Below are 22,633 nucleotides of genomic sequence, written 5' to 3'. Positions count from 1 at the left end.
ACAATGCTTATACAAGATCTCCAAGATAGAGCCAAATCCAAGTCTTATCCAAACTCATGAAAGTCCAAAAATTACAAACTTCGTAGGTCCGCTCGAATGCGGCCTGAGTGCGTTCGAATGACTTAACTTAATCTCGGGTGCGTTCGAACGAGCCCAAGTGCGTTTGAACGTGGTGGCTTATTTTCACAGTTTGCATTCGAATGGGTAAGTACACTCTTCTGGATGTGTGAACGCGCTATGAATGTAGTAGGATGCGTTCGAACGGCCTATGATTGCATTTGAACGCACGCAGAAACAACATTTGCTGTTTGTGCGAACACCTGCGCTCGCGTTCGAACGACCCATGACTGCGTTTGAACGCACGCAGAAACAACACTCTCTATCTGTGTGAACACCTGCGCTCGTGTTTGAACGCGCTTGTGAACGCCACTCTCTGTCTGTGTGAACGCCAGTGTTCGCGTTCGAACACGCTTGTGAACGCTACCTTTTGTCTGTGCGAATGCTAGTGCTCGTGTTCGAACGCGCTAAAAAACATCAGTTACTGTCTGTGTGAATGTACTATGAACGCGATGTAAACATAATGTGAACTCGAAAACTTTTCTCCTTTGATCTTGCAATTCTTCAAACCAAATACTTTCTAGACTTGTATAAATGCTCATGTACATATATAAAAATACTTAGAATATTTTGTACACAATTGCCAACACTAAAACCTAACACTATCTAAAAGCATTTGCACTTGAAGAAGATTTGAAAAATTTGGGTAAACAATTATGAGAATATTCCATAGCATCAAACTTGCAAACATACAACTTGTGTCCGAGGAGTGCTACTGTCTTGGCCTCATACACACAAGTAGATGCTTGTCCTCAAGCTATGTAAGTAAACAAATGCAATATCCAGACAGATGAGATCCAGCTAAAATACTTCTCAGTACCTAATCAGATCCAATTCAGTGCAGCTTATTGACTCAGATTTTTTTTTGTTCAGCTTCCACAACCAGCTTTGAAGAATGCAATAGACTCATTCTATTTTAAGACTAGATATATTGAGGGATGAGATAATTATGTGTGAATAACTGATGCATTGTCACTGTGAAGTCTTCTGTCTCTTTCATACCTTCAAGTTGCAATTAAGAATATATGAATAATTACACTAGGAGTCTAGGACCCCTTGAATTATTCTTCATTTTCACATAGATCCTTTCATCTATTTTTTGCAGCACATTAACTCACCCACTATGTAAACCTCCCAAATTCCACTTCCTTTAGTTGTCCGTCTAATTTTTTTTCCATTAAAAAAGTCATGCAGTTAGTTTTTGGATCCCTGAGGACTACTTTACCCTTATTTTCAATGTGTGTGAGAGAGAGAAGAGATGATAAGAGATATTATTAGATAATTGAGGGACCAAAGTTTCATCAAAATTAAAAAAAAAGGCAATAGTTAGTGTCTTAAGTATAATTCATCCAAAAATCTATTTCACAGCTTTCTCATTATCTCCTTATTGCAATTAGTAGCCCTCTAAGCCTAAGTGAAAAGATAACCCATTTTGATTTCCCATTATCAAATGACGAGTATTAATTCCGCTGTTCCAGCCACACACATACATGTAGAAAGGATTTTTTTTGTATTTTTCTGTTCTTGCTACTGGATAAAAGATAATTTACATGCGAAAGTTCAGAGGAAATAATGAATCAAATACCTTCACAATACTTAGACTACATTAATATGATATATGAATAATCAATTACTCTTGTTAATTCACAAATACAAAAACAGTGGCACCTATAGAGCGCAAAGAGATAGGTACAAAAGAAGTATATAAAGAACTTCTAGCAAACCAAGCCATTGTCATTTTGACTTCTCACTTGTAGTAGAGATATAATCAGGGTAAAAAAAAGAAAAGAAGGAAAAATACCACCACATCCAAACATCAAACATTGGCTACATCAGTTCCTTCATGTAACTCAACAACCTTTTAGAGGAGCCCAGCAATATTATAATCAATTTACAAGCTGCTTCGACTGAACTTGAGCTTAGACACCAAGCAATTAAGCTGACTCACATCTCCTTATTTTGCCAGCTAACAAAATTCTTTACGTGTCGATGTCTTATCCTCAGCAGACTTAAAACAGAAGCGTGCCGCTGATTATTTGCACAAAATCAAATCGCTGAGTGTTCTTCTTTATATGCATGTATACTTGTCTATGCTCAAAATTTACATTCCAAGATCCTGTTAACATGTACAAGTTGATCTCGTGTCTAAGTAGAAAGCTCAAAGGAGATTTCATGAAGCTTACTTGCATCAAACTGTGTTGTTACCCTGTGAAATTAGTTAGCTGCATGGGTTGGGAACCGGTCAGATGACATGACATGACAAACAAAGAAGTGGTTTCAAACTACGTGGCGAAGTGGATGAGGTCTAGGACGAAGTGGCTGAGGTCTAGGTCGAGCCCTCATGATTGTTTCATCGCTGTGCCGAATCAACTCAGACAATTTCCAGGGTTTCTGCCATTTCCACTTGAATTGTAATAACCACTGATGATGACTCCTCTTCCATCTCCAAAGTTTTCCTGCTTGTCCTGCAACAGCAAGTTTCTTCCCCATTGGCAGCTGTCCAATTGGGATCATCTGAAATACAAATAGCAATTACTTACTGCAAACCTGAAGAGGAAAGACATTCATATGAAAAGGCCAATCTGAAAGATGGAAAAGAACCTTTAGTGGCTGGTTATTGAATGTGGCACTCCCTTTAATTGGGCTATTAGCAATTCCTGGAGAGTATTTAAGCTGCTTCTGTGCTGGAACTGCAACAGGAGATAGTGGTGTGCTGGTTTCATCAGCACAATGCTTTACCGAACCATTTGAGTTGACCTGATAATTATTAATCAAAATTTTAAACAAGTACTTGCAACACAAGGAAAATCTGAAAGGTGAAAAAGATAAAGACTTTAAATGAACCATCATCTTGCTTCAATTTGAATAATTTTCTATAATGACTACTATGTATACACATACATAGTATAAGGCAAATAAATTTCTAACCTGAAGCTAATATTTGCCAGATTTCAGTAAGGATGGATCTAAAGGGATCTTTTAATGCACTGCGAGGTAGTTATGTAGACTTGTGTAAAACAAGGCCTAGAGACTAGTTAATAAGGCATTTCATGTCTGAAAGTTTTTTCTCAAGCTTCAGATTTATTTTTAGATTCAGATACCAAGTTATATCTGATGGCTGATGTAGGTTGTAGAGTTTTATGGCACATTCAGATGAACTTTAAATCACAATATAGAGCCAATGCCTTGTGGCCTTGAAGATAGAGCCAATGCCTTGTGGCATTTGCTTCAAGGTGGAAGCAAGGGAGAAAGAAGGGATGAATACCTCTTTCTACTTCTTTCCTGTCATGTGAGTACCTATTTAGTTTCCATATCATGCTTATGTAACAACTTAGGTAGGACATGGTAGTAAATATATTACCCTATACTATGTGCTGTGACTAATGATGTTACTCTATACTATCAAACATATGATGATGCATTTTGACCATAAAATCTGGAGTTTATACAAAAGCTCACCGGAGATGATGTGGCTGCATTTTGACTATAAAATCTGGAGTTTAACATTAATTTACAAAAGCTCACCGGAGATGATGTGGCTAATGCAACGGAAATGGCTTGCTCCCTTAATTTTAGCTGCTTCTCTATTTCCCTTCTTCGTGCTTCACTATGTCGGAGAATACCAACAAGCTCATTCATTTGTTCTTTCATTTCCTTGATCTCAATTTCGTCCTCCCTCACCTGACATCTGTTTCCAAGGTGAATTACCATACAATAGGCTGTTAAATGCTGATTAAGAAGGATATGACAAGAAAACAGTATGCCAATTAAAGCAAATTGCAATTAGGTGGCAATATACTAAAGATAAGGAGAAAAATTTAGGAGGAGCATGGTATCAATACATGGAGGCATGGGTCAACATACATCGTCATAAGGTAACATCTAGACATTTCCAGTATTAACAATGATGGGATGGTTAGTATGGAGGGTTGCGCTGCTTTCTTTGGTGTTTTTGGTTATCAGACATGAGATTTAGATGCCAACAAAGTGGGTGCTAGTTACTATGTTACCATGTTGAGATAGGACACATAACATGGGCTTGTGTGCCTTAGGTAATGCCAGGCCACCATCAAGTTAGGGGAACATAGATGGTAAGCACTGTAAAAGAAGCAAAACTAGATTATAAGCAAAGAACTTAATCCATGATAAAGCCATTTAGGAAGTGTTGCCTCTGTAATCATTATTTAACTTAAATCCATGATAAAACCATTTAGGAAGTGTTTACCTCTGTAATCATCATTTTACATGCCCTAGTCTTGTACTAATTATAAACCAAGATCCACATATATCAAGTAAAAAGATGTTTTACGCAGATAGAAAATTATATAATTTTTCTACTATTTCTCTTGGAGGGGTAACTCTAAGATTACATTAACATGTTAATACTTACGGACTAACCAATTTATAGCAGTTTAACTAATTCGCACCACTAGGTCAACATGCATAAAGGTTCAGGGTACAATGGAATACTAACTGCAGAAATATACAGGAGAATTGAATTAATAACATGACAAGTAGAAGTTGAAAGGCGGAACCTTGCGTCAACTGCTAGATTGAAAATGTATTGAAGCAAGTTCTTCGCATCTCCAATTGATCGCAATTGATTCCACCGGCCACGTCCAGTGAATGCACGTTCTCTTTCCTCAGCCTCTGAAAGTTGAGAAGCCATTGCTACAAGAGTATTCGATGAAATGGTCACCATGCTCTCAAGTGATGCTATTCTGGCCAATCTCGCATTTGGTGACATGGTGGATACCCTGAAGAGAAACCAGTTCCCAGGGAAAACAGAAACTTTACAGAACTGGACCAATAGAATAGAGGTTTCTAAATATTACTAATAAGACAAAACAAATTCGAGTCCTAGATAATAATCGATGAATTTGCAATAATTAAATGACAATTATCCAAATATAAATTCTAATTAGTTACCTAGAACTTCCATTCTTTCCTCTTGGAGGACTAGCTCCCTCATAAATTGCCTCTTCTTGCTTCAGAATGGAAAGCTCCTCTGCCAGTGCGGCTCGACTTAAATGGGGAAAAATATTGATAGAGTCAGGACAACTAAGACACAAAATATGAAATAGCTTAATATTTTAAAATGAAAAAACTAATTGAATTAGAATTACATACAGTTGACTTTGTTTCTCATATTCATTCCGCACTTCATGTACATGCACCATAACTTCAAGCTCCTGATCTAGCCATCGCTGCAGAGACTTTTCATTTATCTGAAGATTAACAAAGTATAGTTATTGACTTTCTCCTAAGACCAAATTCTTAGAAAAAAAAAGTAAGATCATTTACCTGAGTGCTGTGAGAATTACCATTTGCAATGACTGCCAATAAAAAAATTGATAGTATTATTATAAATATCATGAAGTTAAAATGTTACTGAAGATGTCGTAAAAGAAAGAATACCAGAGCTGTCACGTGCTGAAGATTTGCGAGCTTCTAGCAACTCTTTCAACTTCTTAGTGGCCATGGCAGCCTCTTCAGTCTTTCTCTGAAGAACCTATATCAGAAAAGGCTCTAACACTCATTAATTTTGATAATTTTGGTCAAATAGACTAGATAAAAGCAAAACAAGCTGAAAACCCCTCAGAGAATTCTGCTGAGAAACAATAATTATTTAAATCACTCCTTACTGTTTCCCTAAGCGGTCTTCGCTGGACATGTCTAAACTCTGAAGAAACTCAATTGATTTTACATAACTTATCCTCCATATGTAATATCTTAGCTTGTCTTGCTTCAAAAGTTTGTTGCAATCCTCTTTCAAAGCAAACTGATTCAGCTCACAGCAAGTTCTGGGTAGCAGCAAGACGGAGCTTTCGGGAGATATTTCGAATGATTTAGTCGTTGGATTGACATGAAATTTGGATATATTGTAGGCCTAAAAGTAAGCTTTCCAATGAATCTAATATCTCAGAAAATCAGATAGCAAGATAGTGTTATGACCCAGTTTGGAGGTCTGTTATGACCCGACATGGAGAGGGCTAGTTAGTTAGATCGAGTCATTTTTATTTTATTTCCTACATTGTTATTTTCTGCATTGAGCTGGGTTGAGCTATGAGATATTTGATTAGGTTGAGTCATATTAAATTCTGCACTATGTAATTGGGCTCCTTAGTCATGGGCCAACCTGACTTGAGTCTAAGGTAGCCATCAAATAGTGTGATGATTGATGAGCAACCGCATTGGGGATATTGGAGAATTATCTTAATTTAGTTTTTACTAGTTAGCTCTCTCACCCCTTTTCTCTCTTATCCCTCCTCCTTCATCCTAGTAGCCGCTGCCAGTCACCACCAAGGCACCAACTTCCCTCCTCGTCAGTCTAAGCCCCCTCACCCCTTCGAGGACCGGACCCCATCTCCCCCTTCTTACTCCTCTAAACCTACCTTGTACTACCTCTACCCACGGAATCCCCAAAAAACTCTAGAGATCACCTCGAGCTGGTTTGCCATTTTCAACCAACGTCCAAGTTTTGATCAATATCTCACTATTTATCCATCTGATTCTCATGATCTTGGGTTCATTGGAGAGCTCTCTTTGAGAGCGACAACATACCCAAATTTCAGGTCCATCCAACGGATAGATTGACCAGAATCGATCTCTAAAGTTCTGTCCAAAATCTATCTTAGCCCTAAATTAGTTCAACCACTGCTAAGCCCCTTTCACCTTCCTCACCAAGTTTAGATCACAACAAAGTTCTAGAGATTGAAGTATGGAGTGCTAGTTCGTTATATTATGGCTAGAGGATACAATAAATTAAGATTAGCTATTGCAAGATAACTATTAAATTTTACAAGAATCCAAACCCATCCTTGATGTCCTAGAAGTAACCACCAAATAAACACCAGTGAAGAATTAAAGATGTTAGATAACTAGTTGACGCAAAAGTTTAAGATATAAAATAATGAACCAATAATATATATCATGTCTTTAACATGACCCCTCACATGCGGCTTTTAATACCGCACGTGGACAAATAATAGATTATAGGATATGTAGCCCACCAAATATTAGAGAATAATGAATAAAAGCGGGCTTACGAGATTTGAACTTATGACCTCCATAAAAACTTTCTTTGATACCCTGTTAGATAACTAGTTGACCCAAAAGCTTACCTTGTTAAGCAATAAACCAACAATGTATACCATGCCTTTAACAAATGACAAAGAAGTTATTCGACAAGGTCAATTGTTTTGATTCAGTGTGATCTCATGTAGTATTTATGCTAATGTGTGATCTTAAAGAGAATGACAGGGAAAAGACATCATCAACAACTAAAAGTGAAAGTCACTATGATAAACCCTACTTGGGTAATTATAACAACTTATAATGTAATATAAAAAAATATTGAGGAGGATTTTTTAGTTTTTACCATTTTTTGTCGCTGATTCAGTGCCTGAAGCTTATGCCGTTCATACTCATTTCTCCTTCCCTCTTTCCGTAACTGTTAGAGCAAAGGCATTAAAGTTCAGTTTATGAACTCTTAATTTCAATACTATCTATCAACAAAGATAATAAGAAGTGAAACGTAAGTTAATGAGTACATAAAAAACAGAATGTCTAGAGGCTAACGGCAATCTGAACAGTACATGATATCTATGTAACTGTGCAATGAATGCCAAAGTATCTTTTCTCCATTTGATTTGAAGAGTACAAAATGAAAACATGCTATAAGTGGCATAAGATGAAAGACATCTACTTGGAGTCACATATTAGGTCCACTCTTAAATTAAAAGAAGGTTATGGAGGGTTCCCAACCTATGCTTTTGGGTTAGAATTAGATTCCGTCATGTTTTTTTAATCGTAGATCCAGTAAGATTAGACATCTTGTTAGTTTATGATTTGGCTCCATGGTTTTCATAAGCAGTTGGTGTCAGAGCTTTGATCTAAGGTTGGGATTATGTGCTGATGAACAATTTGATGAAGATGCCCATTAGGCAAGAGCTGATTGAGCTAATATCATATTTGATGTGATCTCAGGCGGTGAAGTTGTATACATGATTTTTCGCAATAATGAGTTAAGATTTGCACCTATTCGGGTTAAGAAATGAGCGCTATTCAGTTTGGGCTATAACCCATAGCACACTTGCGCTGGTCTCCAATCCCTAGATCACTCCAATGTAGATGGAGTGGATCTGGGAAAAGGTGGAGGAGGCTACTGCATGACCAACACCAGTTTGTTCCTCCTTTGGGAGGTAAGAATTCTCTTTCACACACATGGTCATCTTAGGGAAGAAGCAAAACTTTCCATTCCCAACAAGAGGAGTCCATTTGTGAAGAAGATGGCATTTCCCAGGTGTCTTTCTTACTCTAGACAGATAAGATCTGATCATCCCACTAAGAAAACTTACTGACCAACTCCAATTATTATCATTCAGATTTAGAATCTATATTTGGAGAACAATTCGTTGCTTTTTGTTCATCACATTGTACTTATTCCATCAGTAAACCAAAGGAAAGAGTTTTATGCACCTGTAGAAGTTCCTTTTCACGTGAAGCCTTCCACTGACGGAACTGCTCTGCCTCTTGCTTTATTTTGTGTTGCAATTGAACCTACAGATAGTAAGAAAAACAGTTAACCAATGTAGATTAGTTATAAAATAATCTGATCTCAAATAAATGAGAGAAATTGAAATAGAAAACCAATGTTGGAAGATGATGACCTTTTGCGCCTTAATAGACTGAATTTCTTCTTGCAGCTTCTTTGCTGCCTCATCACTCCTTTGTTTTTGCTTCAAAAGCTGAACTTGGTTTTCTTGCTTCTTTTTAAGATCCAGAATCTTAAGGATAAATATTTCAGAAATAACTTAGTGCCAGAGCCAGAAGGGCAGTATTACATTTTTAGCCATTCATTGAAAAACCTATTCACCTGAGCTTCAAGGGATTTCAATTTCTGCAAATGGATATCTGGCAACTTGTGTACCTGCCCATCTGAGGTAGCAGCAAGGCTTTCAACTTCAGCCAACAACCTGTCCCTCTCTTGCTGAAATGTGTTTTACCCGTCATAATTTTAGATGTAAAAGGAGATAAAAGTAAAACTACAAGGATGGAAGTCAATATAAAGAAATTGAAATGCTAAATAGACCTGCACAACTCTCTTTTCTTCTTCCAGCTCCATGACTTTCTTTCCAAAATGCTGCTTAAGAGCAAGAGTGTCAAATCCTCCAAACATTTTCATCTCAGACTGCAAAAGTGAGGGAAATCTTAGTGAGCAGCTAGAATATCTAACTTATATATATGTAATATGAAAGAGAGAGAAGGAACTGAGGGTAACTGATGTTTTGAATTACTTCATATAGTAATATATTAATATATAATCTTCAGGAGTATAAAAATTGACAGGAAGAGTATTTTCACTAAATAGATTCACATGATGAGAACCGGAATATTATTTTTCTGAATTGGTCTGACTTACTGAGTCACTCTAGCTGAAAGAATAGTCAGACCATATTTGATTATTCATCCATCAAGTTACATAGAAATGGAGAAAGCTTAATACATTATATAAACAAGCTGAACTGGAACCAGATGTTCCATAAAAAAAAGATGTAAGTAGTATGAGAAATTACAATCTTCTGTTTATTCAATCAATATGGTTTTTCTGCAGAGAAGGTCAACATAGTTAGCAGTTTAGCACATTAACTGTGACATTTTCATCAACCTCATGATGATATATTCACGTAATGAATGTCATGATGCATTCAAGTAATGACATATAGATAATTGCTGGAATTCTAGAGATCACCTCCTTTTGCTCTAGTCGTCTATTTAATTCATTCAATTCTTTGCCCATGGTATCTTGCAACACTGTGTATTCCCATTCTATGGCTACTTCATCATCAATTTCCTTAGCATTATCACCTGCTGTGGAAGAAATGCATTTAAATAGTTACGAAATGCAATTAGAAAAATTCCAGGAAAGCTACAAGATGAAATTTAGCAAAACCATATTTAAATGGTCAAATCATCCGAGTAGCTAGTAAGAAACCTCAAAGGTTCCAAGTGAATACCTCTTAGAGTATCAACCACTTGGAAATTGTACGACTCTGTACTTTGCAGGCTCCTTTTCAGCCCTTCAGCTTTTCCAATTCCACCTTTCTGAAATATCAAGCATAAACAATTTTGTTAAGCAAGTTCTCCCAATAGTATGCCCTCTACTACTAGGAAGTAAGAATTTAACTGACATGGGTTTCTAGAATGACAATAGAATATATCAAAAATTAATTATTTAGGATCAGTTATAGTGCTATACAGATTATTTCTGTCCCCATATTAGCCTCCATTAGTCTAAGGTGTGTCATGTCTTTTCAACCACTTCCATCCAACTCTTTTTGGCCTGCCCTAGCTCTTATGCCACCTACAACTTGGATTGGATCATTCTTCACTGGGGGTGCCCATGTATTATCCATTAAGCTCTAGACATTCCCATACCATCTTGAATGAATTTCTCACATCACATTTTAATTGACACTACTCAAAGTTGATATGGACATGTTATTTTGATCTTTTACTCTAACTTTACTACATCTTAATATCCTCAATGCGATACCAATCAATTACACGTGTTTCATCAGATGTATGATAGTCCTACTCATGAAGCATGGATGACTTTACAGATTGTCTAATACTTTTTCCTATTTAACTCCTAATTCATCTATTCACAGTCCAAAGGGCCTAGCGGAAAGGAGGTTGCTTTCTGTAGATTTACAGCTAACATGAAACTATTGTCAAGGAAACTATGAAAATTATGCTTAAATAAGAAAAGGGACAAAAAGGACCACAAGCACAAGTAAACATACCCGAACATCTGTTTCACAATGATCAGGGTGACCAGATTGACTGCGGTATCCATAGAGCTCCCTAGAAAGATCCTTGTTCGTAGCCTCCAGCCAAGAGATCTTTTCTTTGAGAACCTACAGATAAGCATTCATTTGAGGATGTAACTCCGAAAGAAAGTTCCTTTTTTACTACATGCAGATCAATAACAACATATGTATAACTCAATACAGTTAAATGAGCAGAAAAATTCCAAGCAACATGGTCACATAGTAGGTTAATCAAGAGATTTTGTATTAATTCATTGATAGTTAGCATGTTGGCAGCAAATCAGAAATGCTTCCCAATCCCTTGCATGGTGGATGCGGATGATATAATGTGTGTGCAGACGTAATAGATGTCTGTTAAGGTGTTGTACATAGCTCTTTAACAGATAAGTCTGAACCTGAATTTCGTCAGATGGAGCTCCTCCACGAGCAGAAACAAGCTCTGCTTGCAAGTACTCAATCTGCTGGCGCATCCTTTGCATCTCATCAGCGATTGGATTTCTATTTACCTGGAAAATTTGAAAACATTGGCTTAAAAATATGCAAAATGAACTTTATACATAAAATGAAACTATAGTTTCTTCATGTAAATGCTTTAGTTCATAAAATTTCAGCACAGTGACAAACTTACAATGGGCTTATTCTGGATGTTGCGAGCACGATTAGCATATTTCAGTGTGTTTAAAGTTTCCTCAGCATTAATATCTGCCGGGCTGATACAGGCTGGAAGAGAGAATGATACTAGAAGTTAGAGTGTAAAAGAAAAATAAATCAAAAGTACAGGTAGCAGCTTAGTTTCAATTTTCTCATTCTTTGAGCATTATAAATAACTGAAAATAAGTTACAATTAAGCATAAATTTAAGCATCACGGACATCTGCATGTGCTCAAAACAGCTTCCTTGTGTTGGTTGATAGAGAAGAAGGTGGAGGTAAAAGGAGAAAAAAGAGAAAAGAGAAGAAGTTTCTGAGGAAGAGGTGTATGGTAATCTGGCGAAGAGAATTAACACCTTCCATGGTTACATATTAATATAGAACTCGACTATCCTAATAAAATGGGTATAGTCTTGTCCTCTTGAACTTGACTATCCTAAAAGTCTGTACAAGTGAAAAGGCTCCAAATTCAACCAAATGTTCAGTATAACAGATGAGACTTTTCTTACCTATCATTACAGTTCGGCTATTTCCACCAAGTGAGTCCTGCCAAAGATGAAGTAAATATATAATTAGGTGAATAAGACCCTTTTTGTCTATAACAGAAATAATAGACCGCAATTCAAAAAGCTGAGGACAAAATAGTTTCTTCAATGTGGAAGCACCTAAATGTTTCATTTCCAATTCTTCCAGCATGCAAGTTCCGGGAAACAACAGGGATGTTGTTCTATGAACCTAATTAGTATTTAAGCATGTGGAAGGCCTCTTGCAGCCTTGCTAAACTTTATTATCTAAGGGTCCAGTACATCAACTCTTGTAACTTATCATTGAAAAGAAACATAAGATCCAACCTGTAGAAGGCGAGTAAGTTTGCTGTCACGATAAGGGACATGAGCACCTTCTTTTCTCTTCTTCTCATCTCCAAGAGCACTTATGACATTGCCAAGAGCTAGGAGTCCCTTGTTAATATGAACACCTGATACCAAGAATACAGGATTATGGGGCTAACGGTAATATCCTTTTTTCAATCTAAACTAAATAGTTGGTCCAAATAAAGAAATAAAAGTACCTTCCTTGAACCGAAGACCATCTGAACCAGTCCTCTTAGCACGTTCGGATCCAGCAAGATCTACTAAATGGAGCTTCGCACAGAGATAGTCTTCATTTATGTCCTCAATTGGGATACCATCTGCAGTAATAATTGGATCGAGTTTGCGCATCTGCTCCAATGTGATTGTGAAGATGGCATGGGAACGACTATTACATGATGAAAATAAAAAGTCATGAAGCCCATTAACAACAAAGTTGAGTGCAGAATTTAGTTAGAAGTTTAGAATCAGTTTCAGTTAAACATTCTTATGCTATTTACACATATCAATGTGCTCACATATAAAATAAAAAAAATTTAAAAAAAAGGGAGAAGGAGAAAAGAGGCATTAGCCTGCCAAGCTTAGAATGCAAATATGAGATTCTCTAATCATTCTTTGGCTTCAGTACTATAGCTGGAAGTAATTAGATCAATCAAAAAGGGAAAGGAGTATCCTGTTTCCAGATTATCTAGAATACCTCATGATAGTATAAAAAGATCCAGCTACAAAAACAAAAACAAAAACAAAAACAAAAACAAAAAAAAACAAAACAAAAAAATCATCACTCTGAGGCCATTAATGAGGATAGATAACCTATCATTTAGAAAATGAAATGACTGTGAAAAGAGACATAATATAATACACAGCTAGCGAGTCTTTGATAAATCACTCAAGGTGACTCACTCTGTAACTGTGATTCATTTTCCTGAATGAGAAAGGAAGTCATGTGATACTGAACCTTGACCTAGTATATGCATGTTGTATATGAAAGTGAAACAAAGAGGATCTAGGTACCAAGAATACCATATTACAGCAATTACCTTGATTGGTTGTTCATGTTTGTACTTCCGGTTGCACGATTCAGTGAACCCTGCTCCAAGCACTCAGCCATTTCCTTTTGGGTGCTAACATTGATTTCAGTTGATCCAGCAAGTGTTATGACACCATTTGACGCCTCACGGATTTGTACTGGAGGTTTCCCTGGTACTGTAACTTTGCCTACGTGTCCATTGCCATTTTCAAGTTTGCCAACAGATGCTGGTTCTAGCAAGTCTCTCACCTCTTCTTTCAAAATCTTGGAAAAATGAAATTCAGGTTACATTACATGGTGAAAAGATAAAAACCTTGAGCACAAATGATGTTAGATCATCAATAAAATTACATATATTTACATTGCAGATAACAAAAGGAGGACACAGATTTGTCATTATAGATGTTAAATTGATAATCAGATTCTGATATGATCTCAAACAGTACTATTAAGTGCTTCTTTAGGATAAACATCTGTGAGTATATTTGGTCAAAAGGAGATTTACCCCAAGGTCCTTTCCGAGGAACCCCATAAGTAAATATCTTGCTTCACACAAAAAATTTCTGATGACAGATAAATAAATACGCTAGAAAATTCATCACAAGGTCTTTGACTCCCAAATTTTATATAATATTTCCCTAATGATAAATATATCCCTGTGACATAATAAAGAGCAGTAGGAAATTCTACATACAGCAAGAGCAGGAACAAGCTAGCATCTCTTGTACCTCAATGAATGAAACGCGCAACTGGAACTCTACTTGATGCTTCAAATTCTCAATCTTCTCAAACAAAGCATGCATCGCTTGGGGAATAAGTCCAGTATAAGAACCTTCCCTGCATGCCGTTCCCATGGTGTATGTTTTCCCTGATCCTGTCTGTAGCACATTACAATGTGAGATGGTGTCAGGTATCAGGAGACCAGCTTCCAGGATAAATTCCAATAAGGATGGCAGATAAGCATGAGATACAGTACTCCACCTGTCCATATGCAAGAACAGTCGCATTATATCCTTGGAACAAGCCATCAACAAGTGGGGCAACACATTCTTCAAACATGGCAGATGATGGAGAACCAGTACTCCCATAGACATGATCAAAGGTGAAAGAATGAGCACCAATTTGGACCTGCATAAGAATAAGATAATCATAAAATCAAACATTTCAAGATTGAACTGAAGATATGTGAACTATGAAAAATCCTTAAAAACAATTGAAGTAGCAACACCATCTAAGAATTGTTTATCTAATTATTCAAGACCTTGATTGAAGAAACTAGACTACCCTTCCCTCTAATTTGAAGCATAGACCTTCTTTGTTGAAAAAGATCCATGATAAGGGTGTGAATCAAAATATTTATCTTTGCAGCAGTGATGCTTAAGAGTTAAGATAAAATGAAGAGAGGATGTATAAGCATTAGCTTTATTATATCAGATAGGAGTTGAAACAGTAGAAAATCTTTAAGACAGATGGCTTACAGCCTTACACTGTCATAAAAAGTCCCTAAAGGTTGGAATGATGTTATTCCCACTCCAGTAAGAAAGAATATATCTGATCAAGTAATTGCATATCTCATTAGAAAAATATTAATTTGTTAAGAGTAATGGAGCAGTAATACTTTTGGGCAGGACCAACTAGTAATCACAAAACTTTCTTGATTGACTAATGAATTATGCAGGGCTGACTTAGAAAATCTGACTCAAGAAGCTAAACATCTCAAGGTTTGTATATTGTACTATAATAATCTGGCCAGAAAAATAGTAGAAATTAGCACACTACTGTTTCCTCTCAGGCTTGGATGCTGTCTGTTATCTTTGTAGATTAGAAATCATTGGATTACATATACAAAGTTTATATTCTAAGCTTCAAAATTTCAACTATTTCCAAATGCCTATGTTTAGACAGGATCATAATCTTATTTCAACTAAATGTTATATGAAATTCCGTACTTAAAATTTCTAAACAAAGCTTTCCTACTTGTCTATGTTAGTATAGATAGGTGCAATTCGAGATGACCGTAAAAGAGAATGCATAATTATTTTGACTAAAGTTCTACTAAATCTACAGCTCTAAAGCTAAAGTTCAAGCAAAGAACTGGACACTCAGAATACCATGATCCACAGATGAGGTTGACTAGTTCTAACTCTAGCTGCAGTGTCCATGACATGCATTATCAAGTAGGTTATCACGATGCAAAAGAGGCAAAAGTGATTAAAGGCCAGTCAAAAATTCAGGTAAACGTTATCGAATTTGAGAGACTTTTACTGAGAATCCTCAAAACAGGGACTGGTAGAAAATTTTATGAAAAATTGGTACTTTGTCCTCCTCCCATAGAGGATCGCAGAAACAAAAACTAGAATAAATATTGATAATTCAAAACATGAATATAAGAAAAGTATCTAGGATTCGCAAAATATAAACAAACGGCAGTGGAACTTCCAACGAAGAAGAATTCTTGCACCTTGACCTCTAGGGGAAAACGAGCTTCTCCAATTTGATGACCAATAATCACTATCTCATCATGCTATCTAAATTGAGAAAGATTGTCACTGCTTTGCCAAATCCCACTAGAGATCTTCCACCCAATGCATCACAAGAAGCAAAATCCTCTGCTCCACATGCAAAAAAAGATCTTTCCTTTCTCCCTATTCCTTTCCCATATCCTAATAAAAGAAAAACTAAATCCCTAGAAGGCGACGGTGAATCCAAACGGATGGAGATGAAAAGAACCTGCGGCTTCCCGGGGACGACGGCGACGCAATCCTTGCACCCCTGCAGCTTCTCGTCTCCGATGAGCGGCCTGATGTGGACCGCCACCTTCACACAGCAATCCTCCCCGTGCTCCATTGTCATAATTGCAAGAAATCAACCAGAATTACACTCCCAAGACCATCAAAATCTCCAATAAAACGGCAAGATCTCCCTCAGAAGGAAAGGAAAAAAAAAAACTTTGACAGACCCAATAACGGGAAACAAATTTGGGAGGCCGAGAAAGTGATGGAGTGAGAGGCAACGGTATTGCGATGGGTCTATTTCAGAAGGCGAAAAAGATAGAGAAGGAGACGGTAAAACTCAAAAGCAGAGACAGCCACACCACCACCACCAACAACAACAACAACTAACAACTGCTATAATTCTTGCTTGGACTTCACTGCAAGCACCTGCAAACCAAACGGGGGTTGGAGAAGGAGTCGATGGTGGTGGAGGAGAAGATTAAAAGGGTTTGGTGCTGGTGGTGAGGAGGGTGGTGGTGAGGGTGGTGGTGGGAGAGGAGCAAACTTGAATAATACTCTTCCCCAAAATGACCCTCTCCTTGTTCTTGGAATTGTCTCCCCAAATAGGTTCTTTTTTTTTCTTCTTTTGATTCGAAGGAGGAGGAGGAGGAGGACTTTGGAGTTTGGAGAGAGGGAGAGGGGGAGGTGAAGTGAAGGTGAAGGATGCGCTTGGATACTGTTTATTACCGCTGTCCCTGCTACAAAGACATGGCATCTTTCTTAGTTGGTATATAGATTATAATTAGTGTTAGATTAATGGTGAAATGTGATTTGTTTAGTGGGAGGTATAATGCATTACTGCTGTTATTATAGTAAAGTTTTTTCTTCATTTATTTATTTATTTTTGGTTAGCCTCTGCAGTGGCTTTTATGTCTTTTTGGAGGCTTCGGTCCCCCCAAGATGGATTCTTTTTCTTCTTTTCCTCCATTGGGTTCAGGGATCAGTAGTCAGGACTGGCCCCAACTCCCAAGTCCCAACTCTATATATATAGTTTTATATATTTATATATTTCTGTTAAGTAAAGAGCAGTTATTAATTTAATTTTCTTTTCTAATAAGGTCTCAGCTGATAGATAATGATAGAGTTAAACGTTTATTACAAAAATCTAGTTTATGTTGTGATAAGGAAAGTTTGAAATCTTTTAAAAAAAATTTATAGAAGGTAAGTAAAAAAGTTTTATTAACTTGTCGATTATTCTAAAAGCTTAAGCTATTATAGATACCGATAAATAATTTTTATATTTAATATTCGAACACTCCCTCGGACTTCTAGGCTGAATCATTTTGATCGGTCAAAAAAGTGAATTTAATATAAATGGGTGGAGTTTTATATTTTCAAGCAAAGATGGGCCAGGACAGGATTTGAACCCATGACCTTTAACTCTAATATCATGTTAACTCATAAATTACTCTAAAAGCTTAAGTTATTAGAGAAGGGTGATTTTTATATTTTATATTCGAACAAGTTTTTTAGTTTATTAGATCTATATGTAATTAACTTATATAAAAACTTTAGTCATTTAATTTAAAAAATGTTAGCATCTTGGATTTAGTTTTTTTTTTTCTTCTTTTCTTTGAGAGAGAGAATTGGTTGGTTATTGGATTTAGTTGTAAAATTGAATGAGAGTAATGAGTATTTCATTCATGTCGTGGCCCAGGGGGCACAGTTGGCCGGACCAGAATATGTGGGACAACCTTTTCCTCTGATGCTCTCCATCGCCATGAGCCATCACTTACTTGACAAGAAGACGTGGGCCCCAATGATATATACACATTTATAAGGCAACAAAAGGACCGTTCTACCCCTCACTTAATTTTAATTTTTTTTAACCATCTATCTATCTATCTGGGTGAACCAAACTTACCAACTTCATCGAATATTTTTATTTTTATTTTTATTTTTATTTTTATTTTTATTTTTTTGGCCATATCACACTATCACCTTACGTCCAAAACTCTCCATTAAAATATATTCTCTCAGTCACTAGTCATTAGTCAGAATAATAAAAAAATAATTAAATAAAGACCAAGATGCACTTTCTTTATTAGCTTAACATCTAGTGTTCTTTTATCTCAACGTCTCTTTTTTAGGTCTACTTTTTCGTTAATCACTATTGTATAAAAATAAAATTCACTGTAAAATATATTAGCTCTTCCTTTAAGGATGATAATATCGACAAAAAGCAATATATAATTTTTTTTCACTAATCATGTCAGTGTTCTTGTGTATTAATGGTAAGTATCTAGGTAGGGTAAACTTAGAACTATGATGGCAATGCTCATATTATTGATGGAAAATAAGAAGAAGAAGAAGAATGTGGTTAGATAGGATGACAGATCTACCCCTGCATGGATGGCAGAGGGAAAAGGGCCATGGCAAGTGGCAGTGGGCATTGTTCCCTTCTTTATTGCATGGGACAGCTGCACAAAATAGGACTTTGAGGAAAGAAGAGTCCTTTAGTTTAGTACAGCTGGGCAAGCTGGTCAAGCCAAACCAAACTAAGCCCACCTCTCTCTCTCTCTCTCTCTCTCTCCTCTTCTCCTCTTCTCCTCTTCTCCCAAGCAATGTTAATTAATAATGATAATGATAATGATAATAATACCTAATCACACCACCAGGCTCATCACATGCATGCTGGGTTTAGGTTATATGTGGGTATGTATGTATGCATGCATGCAGTTGGTTGGAGGTGGGCAGTGTGGCTTTGCTCCATGAGAGAACATGCAAGCATGCCTTTGGAAGTTGGGAGAGAGATGTCAACATGCCTTTCTCTCCCTTTTCCTGTCTCTCTCACTAGGTTTCGAAGTCTCCCATTTCTTCAGCAAGAAACTATGGAGGAAGAAGAGAGAGAGAGAGAGAGAGAAGAATAAAGAATAAAGGATAATAGCGATAGAAAAATGGTAGCAATTAAGGTGAGGGATTTATTATAAATTTCTTCCAGTAATAAGAATAAAGGCTAAAGAAGTATATATAATTATATATATACATAATGAATCTAAATAAAAGGATAGATTAAACCCTAATAAGATCAATAGCAATTTATTTATTGGCTTTAGGGAAGCATCCTATCTTTACAAAAGCTTTTGTTCTTGATCATGATCCTTTCTTTTGTTTTTTTCTTCTTTCCCCCACACTGCTACTTGTATTACTTTGAAGACTTTTATGATTAATTTTTCTAATGTCAAAATTAGCTCAAAACTTAGCTTATTCTCGAGTTAATGTATTTATATTTTCACATTAATTTTCTATTAGCTAGTGTAGTAATTACTTGTAATATAAACATAGTATGACCATGACCAACTGACCAAGTCTTAAAAAAAATCTTGCAATTAATTTGACAAAATGCAATAATTGTGTTTCTCTTTTTTGTTGCCCTAGTTGTATTCATTGTTAGCAAGGTAGAGGTGTGAATGATGGCACCATCATGCTGCTACCCTTATTGGATTGCAATCATTCCAAACATTAGTGCAAGAATAATTTGATAGTTGTCCGGAAAATTCCAATGTAGACTGGATCAAACTTTAATTTCATGAAATGCTTTAGTACTTGTAATTTGTCTTCCAAGAACTAGCAATTTAGTTCTTCTGATGATGAGCAAAACTACATTGTTAGACAACCACTTGACCCAAAATCTCAATTACTTGAGCAGATGATAGATAACAGATGTGTGATGCACCTCATTGTAATATTAAAAAAAAAGAAAAGCTTAACACTTAATTAGCCAATTAATAATATATATTATGCCTTAATGTCAATAAATAGCAAAAGGCTGATCATAAATACATAAAAATTGTAATAGTGAAACATCTTCCTAGTAGCTTTAAAACATAAATTACTTCTTTTTTTCTCGAAATGAAATTCTTTTGTACTATTTAGTGAATTATTTAATATCTTGTCCTTTAATTATTAAGGATGCATTGACATTTAACGTGATTGTAATAAAAATTTAAAATCTACCACCTTGATAATCACTGGTCTTTACATGCATTTATATTATGCCCCTACCACATTATATATATATATATATATATATATATATAAGCTATGAAAAGTTAATTAACTATAAAAAGTTTGATCTGATTAGTGAGATTACATAAGAGAGAGAGAAGAAAATGAGGCTATTTTGTCCTTAAAAAGTGATATACATAAACTGATACTGAGTAGAGGCATCTCTCTCTATCTCTCTCCTAATATATATATATATATATATATATATATATATATATATTATTTTCTCTCTGCATAACGTATACAAAAAGGAGAAGGGAATGGAAGGTCTCACTTTATTGAGGAGCCTCCCTTTGTGAAGCCAAATGATTCCTCCAGTTATGATTCTTCTCTCTGCTGTCTTCAGCTATAAATTTCCTAAAGAGAGTGTGGCACCAACACTTGGCATGGTAGATTCCTCTTGAACTTTTTGCATGGGCTTGTAGAGTTTTTGACTATTTAAATTTACTGCTATAATTTTTTTTTTACACATCTAATTCGCTTTAAAATTGAAAGATAAATCTAGATGAGTTTTACTGAGTGGGATATGGTTCAAGAGAACCATCGAACTGGGCAATCAATTTTAAAAGTAAGTGTTTTTTGGTTCAACAATCTTTGTAGAAATTTAAAAGTAAATTGCTAAGTCTTAGCGGAGGAAGTTTTTATATAAAATTTCTTTCTAACTCAACAACTTATATTTAAAAGTTATTACTCGATTCAACAATTGCTCAAAAACATAAGTGTGCTAGGAAACTAATTTTTATATAAGTCATTTTTCGATTTAGCAATTTATAAACTATTATCTATTAATGTGCAGTACTAGGGGTCGGGTCACACGTGAGTGAGTATGTTTAGATACATAATAAATATTATTGGTCAAATTAATAACTCTAGTTTTTAGATCAATTGGTTATTCAAGAGGGATAACTAGAGTGGCATATGCATGGCCATTCTTGTGAAATGAACTATAGAAATTAGAAATAAATGTAAAAAAAATTTCTTCATTCCACACTCTACATTTTCAATAAAAATATCAAAGCCATCGCGAACTCAAGCTTATTTTCCCCTATGATATAATGAACAAAAAAAATGCAAGATTTGACTTAAAAACAATGAAAAGAGATTATGTAGGGATAATTCCACTTAGACCTTCTAAACTATCACTATTTTACATATACACTCAAATATGTTTATTACTCATATACACCCTCTAAACTAAAAAAATATATACATATATACATCTTTAAACTTTAAAAAAAATTATAGGAACCTTTAAACTAAAAAAAACTTTTGGATCAGGAGTGTATGTGGTAAAAAAAAAAGTTTAGAGAGTGTAAATAGAAAATAATTATAATTCAGGGGAGTCTAGATAGAATTATCTCTATTATTTAAACTAAAATAAATGTATAATAGAAGGTGTTAAATAAAAGATAAAATACCTCTAATAAAAAAAATCTAATAAACCAATTTAAAGAGTGGGAGTGAGAGTGGGTATGCATTTATGATTAATTATATTCCATTGAAAGGAGGGCAAGGAAAGTGAGTGGGAGGGGAAATGGACTCACGTGGCCCCGCCCCCACTCACGTGGCTTCGCTGTTTGCTCCCTTTTCCACATTGGTCCCCTCTCATCTCTCATAAATTTTAAAAATTTATTAAAAAAAAAGAGATAATTTAGTTTATAACAATCTGAACTAATATTATTTTTCATATATATATATATATATATTTTCCTTTAACTTAAAAAAAAGTAACTATACAGAAATGAATGAAATTATTCATAAAAAATACATTATCTTTTATATGTTAGTTAGGTTCTTTAGGAATTATTTTGCCCTTTTTAAGAAGAAATAAAGAGAGAAAAGTCGAAAATAAAATAATTATTTAATATTTTCTATTAATACCTCAAAAATTGTTAGCTTAAAGTTAATATATATGCATATATAGGATTAGATTTTAATAATAATTAAAGCAGAAAGTAAGATGTATAATAAAAATTCCTGACATGAAAAGTTTATTATATATTATTAGTTCACACCAAATGTTTCCCATCTCTTTTTAACTCCCTAGACTATTTCATCTCTTTATTCTCTCCACATTTATAATGTGAACGTGGAGAGGAATATAATACCGTACATAAGATACTTTCAAATTTTAGTTGGATGGCTTATTTTCGTACATAGAGTGCACATGAAGTCATGTAGATGCTTGATCAAAAAAAATAAAATAAAAAATATTCTCTTAAATTCTCTCTTAGGTCTTATGCAACACAACTGCACAATCTTAGACTATTTTTTTTATTATTTCTTTTTACAACTTTCGGTAATTAAATGCACCTCAGATTAGAGGTGGCAATCGGGTTGAATTAGTTGGA

At 35.4% G+C, this 22,633-nt stretch overlaps 1 protein-coding gene across 7 annotated transcripts; it reads right to left on the bottom strand.

The window, feature by feature from the left end:
• Window positions 1-1,723: 1,723 nt before the first annotated feature.
• LOC140794798 (kinesin-like protein KIN-4A) lies at window positions 1,724-16,976 on the bottom strand. 7 transcript variants are annotated; one of them, XR_012110194.1, is made up of 26 exons: window positions 16,231-16,969; window positions 14,482-14,628; window positions 14,229-14,378; window positions 13,511-13,764; window positions 12,671-12,858; window positions 12,453-12,577; window positions 12,111-12,147; window positions 11,581-11,672; window positions 11,348-11,458; window positions 10,926-11,039; window positions 10,137-10,224; window positions 9,872-9,990; window positions 9,212-9,310; window positions 8,996-9,109; window positions 8,790-8,906; window positions 8,599-8,679; window positions 7,499-7,570; window positions 5,536-5,629; window positions 5,422-5,453; window positions 5,248-5,345; window positions 5,047-5,142; window positions 4,653-4,874; window positions 3,577-3,805; window positions 2,719-2,874; window positions 2,301-2,631; window positions 1,724-2,233 (listed from the first exon to the last, which is right to left on the bottom strand). XR_012110194.1 is itself a non-coding variant. In XM_073146988.1 (25 exons), exons 1-25 carry the CDS (start codon window positions 16,351-16,353, stop codon window positions 2,395-2,397), a joined length of 3,195 nt encoding a protein of 1,064 aa, XP_073003089.1. In that variant the 5' UTR covers window positions 16,354-16,976; the 3' UTR covers window positions 1,724-2,394. The 7 variants fall into 7 exon arrangements, 5 of the variants coding, with proteins under 5 accessions (XP_073003089.1, XP_073003090.1, XP_073003088.1 ...); XR_012110196.1 differs by having other exon boundaries at window positions 3,643-3,805; XM_073146988.1 differs by having other exon boundaries at window positions 1,724-2,631; window positions 16,231-16,976.
• Window positions 16,977-22,633: the final 5,657 nt, after the last annotated feature.

The sequence above is a fragment of the Typha latifolia genome, chromosome 9 (assembly GCF_019914945.1).
Source record: "Typha latifolia isolate L0001 chromosome 9, TyphaL0001v2, whole genome shotgun sequence".
NCBI classification, from domain to species: Eukaryota; Viridiplantae; Streptophyta; class Magnoliopsida; order Poales; family Typhaceae; genus Typha; species Typha latifolia.
This window is presented reverse-complemented; position numbering and strand designations above follow the sequence as displayed.